A 12,735-nucleotide genomic window follows, 5' to 3' on the forward strand; every position below is an offset into this window, starting at 1 on the left:
CACACAGTTTGGGAAAAGTATTAAAAAAATTTAGAGTGATTGGGGCGGTGAGTTTCGTGTCTTTACATCAGTTCTAACTAGTCACGGGATTCTTCATCATCTTTCTTGTCCACATACTTCAGAACAAAATGGGGCTGCTGAGCGTAAACACAAGCACATTATGGAAACTGGCTTTACACTTTTGGCCCAAGCCAATCTACCTATGAATTATTGGGGATATGCATTCTACAGTGCTATTCATCTTATCAATCGTCTGCCCACTTCGGTCCTGAAAGGTCAATCTCCATATCAGAATCTTTATGGTCGTAAGCCTACGTATTATCACTTAAGGGTGTTTGGTTGTTGTTGCTTTCCGTATTTACGTCCTTTTGTGTAACACAAACTGGATTTTCATTCATAGCCATGTACGTTTCTGAGGTATAGCTCTCAACATAAAGGCTATCATTGTCTCACACCAGATGGTAAGGTTGTTATTTCTCGTCATGTTGTGTTTGATGAACGTCAATTCTTGTTAGTCCTCTTCCAGTTCTCCCACATATGTTCCTGTTGTTCGACCCTCTTTTGTCCGACCCATAACAGAACCCAGCAGCTCCACTGTCTCGCCACCAGCTGTACCTCTACCTCTTGCTCCAAGTTACAATTTTGACCGGTCTGTTTCAGTTGAGTTACCAGCTATATGCCATCCCAGTCAATCAGTTTCAGTTGATTCGTCAACTAAATTCGAGATTAATCTAAGGAACATTATCTTCCAATTCCGTCCGCAGAAGCTAGTTCGGTCGATCAAACCAGTGTACCTCTAACTATTCCTTCTCTTCCTTCAGGAAATACTCATGTTATGGTTACTCGGTCTAAGGCATGAATTTTTAAACCTAAGACTTTGTCATTAGACGCTGTAGATTTTGAGCCTCGATCTGTTGAAGAAGCTCTTACTCATACGGAATGGAAATTAGCAGTTCAAGCTGAATTTGATGCTTTAATGGCCAACTCTACCTGGGAACTTGTTCCTCTACCTCCTGGTTAGAAAGCGGTTGGGTACAAATGGCTTTTCAAAATCAAGAAGAATCCTGATGGGTCGGTTGATCATCAAAAGGCACGGTTGGTAGCAAAGGGATGTTCCCAGGTTCCTGGGTGTGACTTTAAAGAAACATTTAGCCCGGTGGTCAAACCTGCTACTATCCAAACCATTTTATCTATTGTTGTATCCAATGATTGGAAACTTCGTCAAGTTGATGTAAACATTGTCTTTTAAAATAGAGACCTAACTGACGAAGTGTTTATGCAGCAACCTTTAGGCTATATTAAATATGTACCAAAAGGTGAGTCATTGGTCTGTCATCTGACGAAGGCTTTGTACGGATTACGGTAAGCTCCCCATGCCTAGTTGAAATAGTTTCTTACCTCTACTGGTTTTGTCTTATCTAAATCTGATGCTTCCTTGTTTATTAAAGTTTCAACCAAGTCCACTGTCTATGTCTTGGTCTATGTGGATAATATTATTATTACTGGCAGTTTGACTGATGAAATAAATTGTTTTGTTCAACAACTACATAACAAATTCTCCCCAAAAGATATGGGTGAGATTCATTATTTTTTAGGGATTGAGGTTAGTAGGTCCTCCACTGGTAGTCTTCACTTGTGCCAGTGCAAATACATTTGAGACCTTCTTGACAGTAGTTCTCTGACTAATGCAAAGAGTGTTCATACGCCGATGGTTAGTTCATCGACTTTGTCTAAAGATGAAGATGATCGGCTTGCTGATCCTACTTAATACAGAAGTCTTGCTGGTGCTCTTCAATATGTGGTTCTAACTCGGCTAAATATTGCTTATGTTGTAAATCGTGTATGTCAATTCATGTACTACGGTTCATCTGATAGCTTTAAAACGTATCCTGAGGTATTTACATGACACTATTACTCATGGGCTGCTTTTTTGACGATCCAACAGACTATTTTAGGTTGGTTATGCTGATGCCAACTAGGGTCTTGATTTTGATGATCGTCGGTCTACTACGGATTTTTGTGTCTACTTTGGCCATACACCTGTCTAGTGGTGTTCTAAGAAACAACAAGTTGTTTCTCGGTCCACAGCAGAGGCTGAATATCAAAGTCTAGCTGCAGTTTCAAGTGATATTGCGTGGTTAGTTTCTCTGTTAATAGAATTACAAACCAGTTCTGCTTATCCTCCTACGGTTTGGTGTGATAATTCAAGTGCGGTAGCTATTGCAGCTAATCTAATCATACACTCCAAATTCAAACATGTTTAACTTAACTTATTTTGTCCGCGAAAAGGTGGCTAATGGTTCCCTCGTTGTCGGTGAAGTTCCAGCCTGTGACCAGGTTGCAAATATTCTCACTAAACTATTGTCTGTCTCTATTTTTCTCGATTTTGAAGTTTAATTCGAGTCTTACCCATTGAGAAGCTAAATGAATATTAAGAGAAAATATTAGTATAAAGATTGTTAAGATTGTTAGTCTATTATCAAATCTGTTAATTAGTTTGATATGAAGTTGGTTTGGAGCAGTTACTTCATATGAGTATATAAATATCACCAATGTATTCACTCAAATAGATAAGGAATAATAATAATAAAATTACTCTGTAGATTCACTTTCTCTCTATCAATATGTTCATGCATTTTGTATAGTATCTAATAGAGAGGGAAGAATGCAGTGCTAGCTGTAGTGCCCATTTCATGTGGCACATTGCCTATGAAGCAGTAGAAGCTTATCTAAAAGAAGGAACCAAAGTGCTTGCTTGTAGCACATAAATCATTAAAGACTACTATGGGATGATGTATGGTATTTCGAAAGTGGCTACTCACGGCACATGATAGGTAATCAGAAATGCTTGTCTGAATTTTTGAATTACTTTGTTGGTAGAGTTACTTTTGGTGATAAGGAAGGGCCATGTTCTTAGGCAAGGAACTCTCAATTTTCCTCGAATGCCAAACTTGAAAAATGTGCTTGTTAATGGGCTAAAAGCTAATTTGGTAAGCATTAGTTAACTATGTAATTAAGACATGCTTGTCAATTTCACCAAAGACAAGTGTCTAGTATCTTCAACGTCTAATGAGAAGATTAAGGAAGGGGGTCGTACCTTTGACAACTGTTATAGGGTAATCCAATATGTCGTATGTATCAAGGCTGAAATATTTGAATTGGAGTTGTGACATGAGAAACTTGACCACATTCACTACAAAGGGCTTCAAAGGTTGGTGAGATACGATGCTGGTAGAGGAATTCCAAAGTTAGGTAGTGTAATTCCAAAAGTAAGCAGTGGATGCTTGAAAGGATAGCAGCATAAAGAGAGTCATCAACAACAATCACACATCCAAACAACTTAACCTCTGGAATTTTGCACATGGATCTATTTGGTCCTATGCAAGTTGAGATCATTGGAGGCAAATGCTATGCTCTGGTATGTGTAGATAACTTCTCAAAGTACACATGGGTGAAGAAGTTTCTTAGCGAAAAGTCTGACACATTTGAAGAATTCAGGAAGTTGTGTTGGAGGTTGATGAATGAAAAGGGTTAAGTCATTGGGATGATTAGAAGAATCAAGAGAAATCATGGACACGAGTTCGAGAGTGAAGATTTTGCTGATTTCTGCAATAAAAAAAGGATCAAACATGAGTTCTCTGCTGGCAAGACACCACAACAAAATAGAGTTGTGGAACGCAAGAACCACACTGTGCAAGAAATGGCAAAGGTGATGCTCAACAGCAAAGGTGTGTGGCTCACAGGTTTTGGGCTGATGCAGTGAATACAACAACCTATGTGATTAATAGGATTTTTATCAGACCAAAAACTCGTATGACCCTCTACTAGATGCACATTTATATACAATATGCGCATGATGCATATAGCTTTTGTGGCAGATCTTCAAATGAGACGCAATGGAAATCATGATAGATTTCATTGGGAAGAAAAATAAACTAATAACTAAGGAGTAGTACCAATGGATAATAGTGAAATTTTCGACAAATCCAGGATCCCATCTTTACCGACGAAATTTATTTGTATATGCATATTCTTATTTGTGTTTAGCTCTTCAAAATTAAAGATATAGTTTTATTTTGATCCTAGTGCAAAAAACTACCATAAGAAATTTGCTATACAACCATGTTTTCTCAAACCAACTAAAGGGAATAATTAATTAAAGAAGCAATGCTGCATGAACTTAAAAAGAATTTGTTCCTTTAAGATGATATATTATCTGACAAATGAAACTTTACATTTCCTAGCACAATTCTTCGAACTTTTTGCAAACTGAACTCATCATCTATGTTATATGATGCTTAATTGCTTATGCATAAGCAATTTAAAGTTCAAAACAATATCTCAAATTCGTAAAATTAATGAAGAAGACCAAACTAATTTTTTTATGGCATTGTATTGTCTATTTACAAGCATGCAAGCTTGAAGAAGAATTTCCTGAATAAATCCCTTTTATCTGGTCTGGAAATTGAGTGTCCTTATGCAGTAGGCAAACAAAACGGCAAAAAACACTCCAAAGCCAACCAAAACTGCAGCAACTGGCCCCATGAAGTCTGAATCATAGCCGTACTGATCTTTAATATATGACTTAATAGTAGGGTCAGGTGAGACGCCGGGTACACTAATTTTGTCTTCAAGATCTCCATATTGTGACGCAATCAATCCGTAAATTGTCCATGCAACAGGGCAAATCCAGTAATACCAGATCCACCAACCAGGAATTCTCTGAAAATTCAAGAAGTAATGTGTTTGTATCAGCTTCGATCTTGGATGATTAAGAAGTGGTTAAAAACATAATTGCTTGTGAAAGAAGTAAACTTACTGGTCTTGGAATGAAGAAGCCGGAGAAAAGATTAAAGACTGAATAGAATGCTGCAGCAAATATAGATGATATTTGATGGTTTGGTGTGATCGAAACAGTCATCATTCCGTAGTATGTGAAGTAAAGGAAGGTGAAGAAGCTGACAAAGAAAAACCAGAAGTACTTTGCCACTGTCCATTGAAAGCCCACCATAGCATACACTATAAGTGTATAGTACACGGTTTCGCCAAATACGTAAGGTATTTCACAAAGCACCTGCATCTCATGTAATTAAAATTTAATTAAACAACTTATGTTGGTCAACTTGGAGATTAAAGAGACCAAGTTATGCAAACTTTCATATGATAAGATAGCATCAATCTAAGTGTAGGTGAATCCTCACCTGCGCAAGGGCATAAGGTAATGCAGAGTACATCCCAGCAGCTCTTTCACGATAGAACACTGTTCTTTCAATGGCTATGACTGGTTGAACTGTTGAGCAGTTATTGATTCCAACAAACACGACTGCAGCATACATTGCACCGATGATCATTGTAAGATCAGATGCGCTACTCCTGAGCCATGGAACAAAGATAAAAACTGTAAACAATCTAAAAGCCTTTTGTTTAGTTGTTGCAAGCACCAAAGGGTAAGAATTCAAACTACATAAGAGGGTAATAGCTACAGACCTTTCAGTGCCGACCTGCCAGAAAATAGAACCAACCAAGAGAGCAGTGATCAAAGTGAAGAAGTATCTGACAAGGTTGTAATCTGGACTTCTCCAGTAAGTCCACCATTGTTTCCAAAAGCATGATTTGAATTGACCCAATGTATTTTGTGAGTACTGAGTGGCAAAATAGAGGTCTTTAGCTCCTGGAGGTGGTGTGCTTAACTCATTTACTAACGCCTTGTTTCTCCTGCTCATAGATACATGTATTTAGCTCAAATCCAAAAGAAGAAAAGGTAAAAAATTAAATAAGTATTGGTATAGCTTATAACTTGACTTACTGATACAAGGAAGATGATTTGTACTGTTCAGCAAAATCAATTCCGAGCCTAACTTCAGCTGCTATAGAGCTCACTTCTAACATCCATGTAGCTGGATTATACTTTTCCTTAATTTTGGGAACTCCAGGAATTGCCTGCAATTGATTACGAGGCAAGTCAGATAACTTTTTCTCTTTTTTTCTCTCCGCAAAATCAGTGTATCAAATATGGGAAATCTTGTTATAGTTTCATACCTCAAAATATTCGATGATCTTATGAGAATTTCGGCCTAATGGTCCGGAGTAAATCACCTGACCTCCTCTCTTCATTAGTAGCAACTCATCAAAGGCTTCAAAGATATCAATACTAGGCTGATGAATGGTGCAGACCACCGTTCTTCCAGTATCCACGGTGTTTCTGACAGTCCTCATGACGATGGCTGCTGCCCTCGCATCAAGACCGGATGTCGGTTCATCCATGAAAATGATTGAGGGATTAGCAACAAGCTCTACTGCAATAGTTAACCTCTTTCTTTGCTCTGTTGACAACCCTGTGACTCCAGGCAACCCTACTATGGCATCCTTGAGATTGCTTAATTCTACTAGTTCCATCACTTCATCCACGAAAATCTGAAAGATAGTAACAAATAATGTTTAGGGGCAAAAGTAAATAACTAACGCTATTCTTGATTTTCACTAACAACTATGCAAATCAAAGTTCTTACCATCTTTTCCTCGTTGCTGATTTCTTTTGGAAGTCGTAGGAAAGCTGAGAAAATTAAGGATTCTCTGATAGTCACTTGTGGTGAGTGAATATCAGTTTGTTCACAGTATCCAGAAATTCTTGCAAAGGTTTCTTGTTTCTTAGGGAATCCGGATATTCTAATATCACCCTCGACATATCCACCGGTCTTTCTTCCTGCTAGAACATCCATCAATGTTGTCTTCCCTGCTCCACTAACTCCCATCAATGCAGTCAACACTCCAGGCCTAAATGCACCTGTTACTCCCCGAAGTAGTTGTAACCTATCCTCACCAACTCCTTGTGCCTTCATTTCCTGTTTAAATGCTTGATGTTTAAACTATGTCTCTGGTGCCAATTATAAGGTTTATGTATTGACTTTTACGTTTATTTTGGATAACAAGCATATTGATGAAGAAACAAGAGTTGGAAAAGGGATCTTACAGGTGGCATATCAACGTAGTAATCGACAGTGTCAAAGGACATTGCTAGAGGAGTGAAGGGAAGAACCATTCCTCTCTTTGGGGCAACACCAGTGGCTGCATCAACTTGAGAATCATTCCTGCTCATTCCGTGGGAATCGGCTCGACTGCTCATTCTTCGGATTTCCATTTCTACTGAAAGTTTTCATTTGATATTAATAACATTATAATCAATATTGAAGACACAGGTAAAGGAGAAAATAAGAGCTGCATGTTTCTTACCTGCATTGCTTGCATCTGCAGAGAATGAATATTTACTTGATTCTGGTCTCATTAACCTTGGTTCTTCATTAGAGTCCACATTATTAGCCTCTAGCTCTTCCACTGTTTCCTCCGAAATTACAGCCTGCGGCTTTCCAAGGGCTGTATTGCCAACACCAAGAAAACATAGAACATTAGCTACCTAAAAGAAGATACTGATAGTCAAGAAAGAGATTGCATTAGCCCATGGAATGTTTAAACTTACGGCTTAAGTACATAAGCGCAAAGGTGAAGAGAATGTTGAAGAGCACTGCGAACCCTAGAAGAGCACCTGCACCAATCCAATACCAGTTTTCATCGTTTGGGACATCAAAGCTATCGAGCACTTGTACCCCCAGGCTAGTCGAACTGTTTGAAACCTGCATTGTAGACAAAGTTTCAGCTTGTAACTTGCTTTTTATTTGAAATGAAAATGTATATGTACTTTTAATATTTTCCACCAATTGATATCTTTGACTTGTGTTACTGAACAAGCAAAACTGAATAATATACCTGTCTATTCATCCACCTTGACGCAAATATTTCATTCACAGTGAAGGCATTGAAACCGTAAGTCAAAGGTGAAATCCAGTGAGCCCACTCCCACCAACTTGGAATTTCACCTGTCAAAATAAATACCCTATATTAGTGAACTTTTTATTAATCTACAAAATGAAGAAATTTTCTAATGTAAAGGTTTATTTTTTTATGGTTTTATTCTTACGTTTAGGAATGATGAAACCTCCCAGCAAGAACACCAGGAGAAGTGTAAGAACCCCACCAGTGTTAGCTATGATCATTGTTCTGCATAATCCGGCAATGAGCCGAAAGAGACCAGATGCCATTTGTTGTACTGAAAACACCAACAGGAAGTTTTTGAAAAACCTGGCAATAGTTTTGAGGATTGGCAAGTTAATACTAATTTCATCATGCACTACTTTAACTTGTTGTTCAAGTAAGAAAAAAAGAACTCTGATCAGTGCGGCGACATGTAAATAAATTGCCACAATTCAATTTACCTGCTGGCCTCAGGTGCATATCCTACAGTGTAATAAGTTACAGCCATCCAAGCAACTGTTTCCAAAATAGATATCGGAACCCGGAGCAAGAAAGTGGGCAGAGTGAAAGTCCAGACAGGGTGGAATAAGAGGTCTCTTTGCTTGTAGAACACTGGAAGCCTACTAATCATAAGGGAGAGCTCAGCGAAGCCATTGAACATGTTGATGATCATTCCAAACAGAAGTGAGCCAATATAGAGTTGCGCATCGTTCAAATTCCTCTGGTGCATTTCAGTTCTCAAAAAGACAGTAGACGAGATGAATGCCACGATGATGATTTGGACCGTCTTAAACACATAAATAAAAGAATTCCTTTTGATCAATAGCCATTCTTTGTCCCAACAGGCCTTAAGAAGCTCCATTTTGGACATGGAGTATTTATGGAAGGCCAATGCAGCTCGGTGGCCTCTTGACTTGTCGAAAGGCACAGCTAGCTCACTCTGTAGCTGCATTCCGACGTGGAAGTGCTTGAACCTGTTTGCAAATTCAGTTACTGTAATGTATCTGTATGGCTTTCTTTTATCCGCCCAATATTGTTCTTGGTCCTTCTTTGAGGTAACCTGTCACAGTTTCACTAGCTTGTCACCTTATGTTGCACAAATTATTTATGCTGTGACTAAACTAAACCACAATTTGCTATTTACTAAAGAGTCAAAAACTCAAGCCATCTGCGATGCAATGGTTCGTGTTTAGGGTTTAAGGTTACCTCTTGCAAAAAGTCAGCAGTTCCTTTCCTCTCGGGACATTTGAAGCCACAGCTCTCAAAGAACTCAACAACGTGTTCTCGTGGACCTTGATAGACAATTTGACCCTCAGATAAGAGGATGATATCATCAAAGAGATCGTAAGTCTCTGGAGCAGGCTGCAATAGCGACATCAAGATTGTGCCCTCTGTTAGGTGCACAACCTGCTGCAAGCACTTCACTATCTGGAATGTCGTGGAACTATCAAGACCCGTTGATATTTCATCCATGAATAGTGTCTTGGTGGGACCAACAATCATCTCCCCTATATTTAAATCAAAATTTTAACGTTATTATAATAAATCTTGAATCTGGACAAAACCCAGGCTCCTTATAGTATCAAATATTATGGCTTAGTTTTCAATATTATTGAAACCCTCAAGATGAGATAATCATCATAAAATAATGGATTAGAAAAACTAAGTAGGTTTAGGGACTAAAATGAAGAATAATCAACCTGTTGTTACTCTTTTCTTTTGACCGCCGGAAATTCCACGCTGCATCTCGTTTCCAACGATGATATCCTTGCATATGTCGAGCCCCAATATCTGACCAATTCAACAATAGGGACCACAATGGCATTAGAAAATCTAATCTACTCTTTGTTTTTTCTGCCATTGTAGGCCCACATTCTGTACTTTTTTATTCCAAGGTTTACTGCTTCAGATTAATTTTAACCGTATAGTGATTTGGCAGAATCATTTTCCTCTCATTTTTTAACACTAGGAAAGTGATTATTTTGTATTAGTTATTCATGGCTAAAAAAAAAAAAAAGTACTTTTGACTCTAAAAGCACTTTTGAAAGAAAAACTGTGAAAAACAAGCTGCTTTTGACTGAAATTTTTTTGACTGAAATTTTTAACTTTTGAAGAATGCTTTTCAAAAGCAATTCTGAAAAGAAGAAGATAAAAATTTTAGCTTTTACTCTTCTAATAGCACTTTTGGTGCTTAATTACTTTTTCACCCCTCTAATAACATGTATTTTACTTCTGACTCCAAAAGCACTTTTGAAAGAAAAGCTGTAAAAACAAGCTGTTTTTGACTGAAATTTTTAACTTTTCAGGAATGCTTTTCAAAAGTAATTCTGAAAAGAAGAAATAAAAATTTTAGTTTTTCTTCTTCTAAGAGCAGTTTTGGTGCTTAATTACTTTTTCACGCCTCCAATAACATGTATTTTCCTTTTTTTTATGCTTAATTACAAATGTGTTAAAATCATTAATTAAAAATAAAAATATTTTTAAAATACTAATTACAAATATTTAATGGTTATATTTAAATATTTAAAATATAATTTATATATTCTAATTAAATTTTATAAATAATTAATATTTATTGCTTAAAATATTTAAAATTTATATTTCATATATTAAAATATTAACAACAAGTTATAATAATTTTTATATTCTTACTAAAATATAATAATATTAACTAATTTAAATGTATATTTATTACTTGATAATAATATGTCTAAAATGGATATTTTATTTCTCAAAAGTATTTTTTGACAGCAATACTAAACACTCAAATTTTAAACCAAATTTTTTAAAAATATTTCTCAAAAATATTTTTTACACCACTTTTCAAAAACAAACAACTAGCGCTAATGCAAATTCTTTTCTTCGGTGACCCAAAAAAGTTTGGAATTTCTTTGATTCTTTTTAGATTGAATTTCCTTACTTTGAGTGTGTAATCAGTGATAAGGCTGCTTTCAACTCCTTCCACGGAGGTTGCCTGAAAAATTCAAACGTTCAAAAGCACGTGATGATGTGGAAATTTGAAATGACAAATCTTTGCTTTATGTAAGAATATTGTGGAATTTATGTTATTGTCCAAACCTTCATGAAAAGGTCTACATCAGCTTCTGGGAAAATCCCTGCATCTTTTTCCCTTCTAGCAAGCTCACTTAACAGATCTTCAAAAAAATTAATAATAATTTTTCAGTAAATCATTAGCCAAAGCATAAACACTTGGTACTTAATTATGAACAAATTGTGTTAAACATATATATACCGTATCGTGTCCCAACACCCTGACATCTTGCTGAGAAATCCAAGGTTTCTTTCACAGTCATTTCTCCAACATGAACATCATTTTGACTGATATATGCCGATGTCTTTCTAGCAACAAATTCCTTTAGTTTATATCCGTTGTATGTGACATCTCCTTTAACCTGTTTCATACATTAACAGAAACATCAGGTTGTGTTTACTGTTAACTAATACCAAACTTTATAATTAACACACCAACATAACATAAAAATACTATATAAAGCAAATTATTAACGCAATAAATTTTAAATGAATATTTTAGAATAGACCGTAACTTACCCTTAAGGTTGGGTCCAACTTATCGGCCAATGCCAGCAAAAGGGTTGTTTTCCCAGAAGAGGGTGGGCCTAGTAAGAGTGTCATCCTACAAAATATATATATATACATATATAGGTAAAGACAAAATGTAATGACAAACTAAATTATTATATCGTGACAAGAAGAAAGTTGCAGGTACCTTGATGGTTTAATAATCCCAGAAGCATCTTTAAGAATTGTGAGGTTTGCTTTCTTGGCAAAACTGATTCCAAGAAGCCCAAGAGCCGATTCTACAAGGTTTCTAGCAGAGTTTGCAAGAGTTGGAAGAGCTCTGCTGCCAACGTAGCAGTCAGCTTCAATCGTCAGATGGTTGAATCTAACTTCTACTGTTGGAAGTGTAATCCCAACCCTGTCATCCCAACAAAATGCGTAATCAATTAACAGAAAACACTTAAAACATTATTAAATTTGTATATGATACCTAGATTTTAAATTTATATTTGTAAATGAAGAAAGATGGAAACTTACTTATCGATCCTGTTTCTGAACTTCTTCAAGAATTTCTCATTATCTTCCTCAGCAACCTTGAAGAGCATGTCGATGAATTTTTGTCTGTCGTTCATGTCAAGGTTTCTAACATCAACCTCTCTATGTTCCATCTTGTTGCCAATGATTTCATGATCCACAAAGGACTGCATGATGCTTGTCCTCAGCCGATCATATGTGGGTAGTCTCTCGATAGCAGCCCATTTTAGAGCTTCTTCATCATCTTCCACACGGCTACTTCTTCTGGAACCTGAAAACACATCTTCCATGTTCCAACTACTCCTACTTAAGCTCCTGCCTATGCTGCTATGCCCCGTTCTTCTGCTGGGATTTCGACTTCGAACTCTTTCTAAACCATCCATATTTTTGCCTTCTTCTTCTTCTTCTTCTTCTTCTTTTTTCTACTTTTTCCTCCCAATAATTCTATAATTCTTGAACCCAAAAGAAAAATGTTCTCACCCTCTATTTCAATGTAGACAAGTGCTAGTTCCTTTCTTTTGGGGGTGGGGAGCAGATAAAGAAGTGTAAGTTCAATAGAGATTGAAGGAGAATATATATATACAGGCAGTGCGAGTCATTGACGGAGTGAAAAATAAAAAAAGGGGCAGCCAGCTTGGTGGCTGAAAGGTTGGCTGTTTGGCCTTTTGTTAAAGGAAAACTAGGGAATTCAAATATGAGGGGCTTGTTGGATTCTTTGAAAGTCAATAGCGGTTCTTCTCTTGCAACATTTAACAATTCATACCTCATCTTAGATCAAGTACATTTCATTTTTCATATCACCGTAATAGTATTCGCCAACCATCACAAGACCTTGTATATTCCCTTCTTTCCATT

At 36.8% G+C, this 12,735-nt stretch overlaps 1 protein-coding gene across 2 annotated transcripts; it reads right to left on the reverse strand.

Annotated features, from left to right (window-relative positions):
• Window positions 1-4,180: 4,180 nt before the first annotated feature.
• Window positions 4,181-12,438, reverse strand: LOC105777184 (ABC transporter G family member 35). 2 transcript variants are annotated; one of them, XM_012600292.2, is made up of 21 exons: window positions 11,884-12,438; window positions 11,555-11,764; window positions 11,377-11,461; window positions 11,060-11,219; window positions 10,885-10,961; window positions 10,727-10,780; window positions 9,507-9,597; window positions 9,013-9,314; window positions 8,268-8,866; window positions 7,973-8,133; window positions 7,762-7,871; window positions 7,475-7,628; window positions 7,231-7,371; window positions 6,971-7,140; window positions 6,510-6,842; window positions 6,040-6,414; window positions 5,807-5,940; window positions 5,488-5,715; window positions 5,202-5,373; window positions 4,820-5,074; window positions 4,181-4,722 (listed from the first exon to the last, which is right to left on the reverse strand). In XM_012600292.2, the coding sequence occupies exons 1-21, from the start codon at window positions 12,261-12,263 to the stop codon at window positions 4,450-4,452; spliced, it is 4,464 nt and encodes a 1,487-aa protein (XP_012455746.1). In that variant the 5' UTR covers window positions 12,264-12,438; the 3' UTR covers window positions 4,181-4,449. The 2 variants fall into 2 exon arrangements, with proteins under 2 accessions (XP_012455746.1, XP_012455745.1); XM_012600291.2 differs by having other exon boundaries at window positions 6,971-7,143; window positions 11,884-12,436.
• Between the last annotated feature and the right edge of the window lie 297 nt (window positions 12,439-12,735).

Source organism: Gossypium raimondii, chromosome 10, assembly GCF_025698545.1.
Source record: "Gossypium raimondii isolate GPD5lz chromosome 10, ASM2569854v1, whole genome shotgun sequence".
In the NCBI taxonomy this organism is placed as follows: Eukaryota; Viridiplantae; Streptophyta; class Magnoliopsida; order Malvales; family Malvaceae; genus Gossypium; species Gossypium raimondii.

Bases quoted from the DNA above. Each gene is read 5' to 3' on its own strand.
- LOC105777184 (XM_012600291.2), bottom strand. From the start codon at position 12,263: ATGGATGGTTTAGAAAGAGTTCGAAGTCGAAATCCCAGCAGAAGAACG. The intron at 10,962-11,059 runs GTATATATATGT...ATTTTTTTGAAG, and splicing joins GGGTGTTGGGACACGATACG to ATCTGTTAAGTGAGCTTGCT. The intron at 4,723-4,819 runs GTAAGTTTACTT...TTGAATTTTCAG, and splicing joins GCTTCTTCATTCCAAGACCA to AGAATTCCTGGTTGGTGGAT.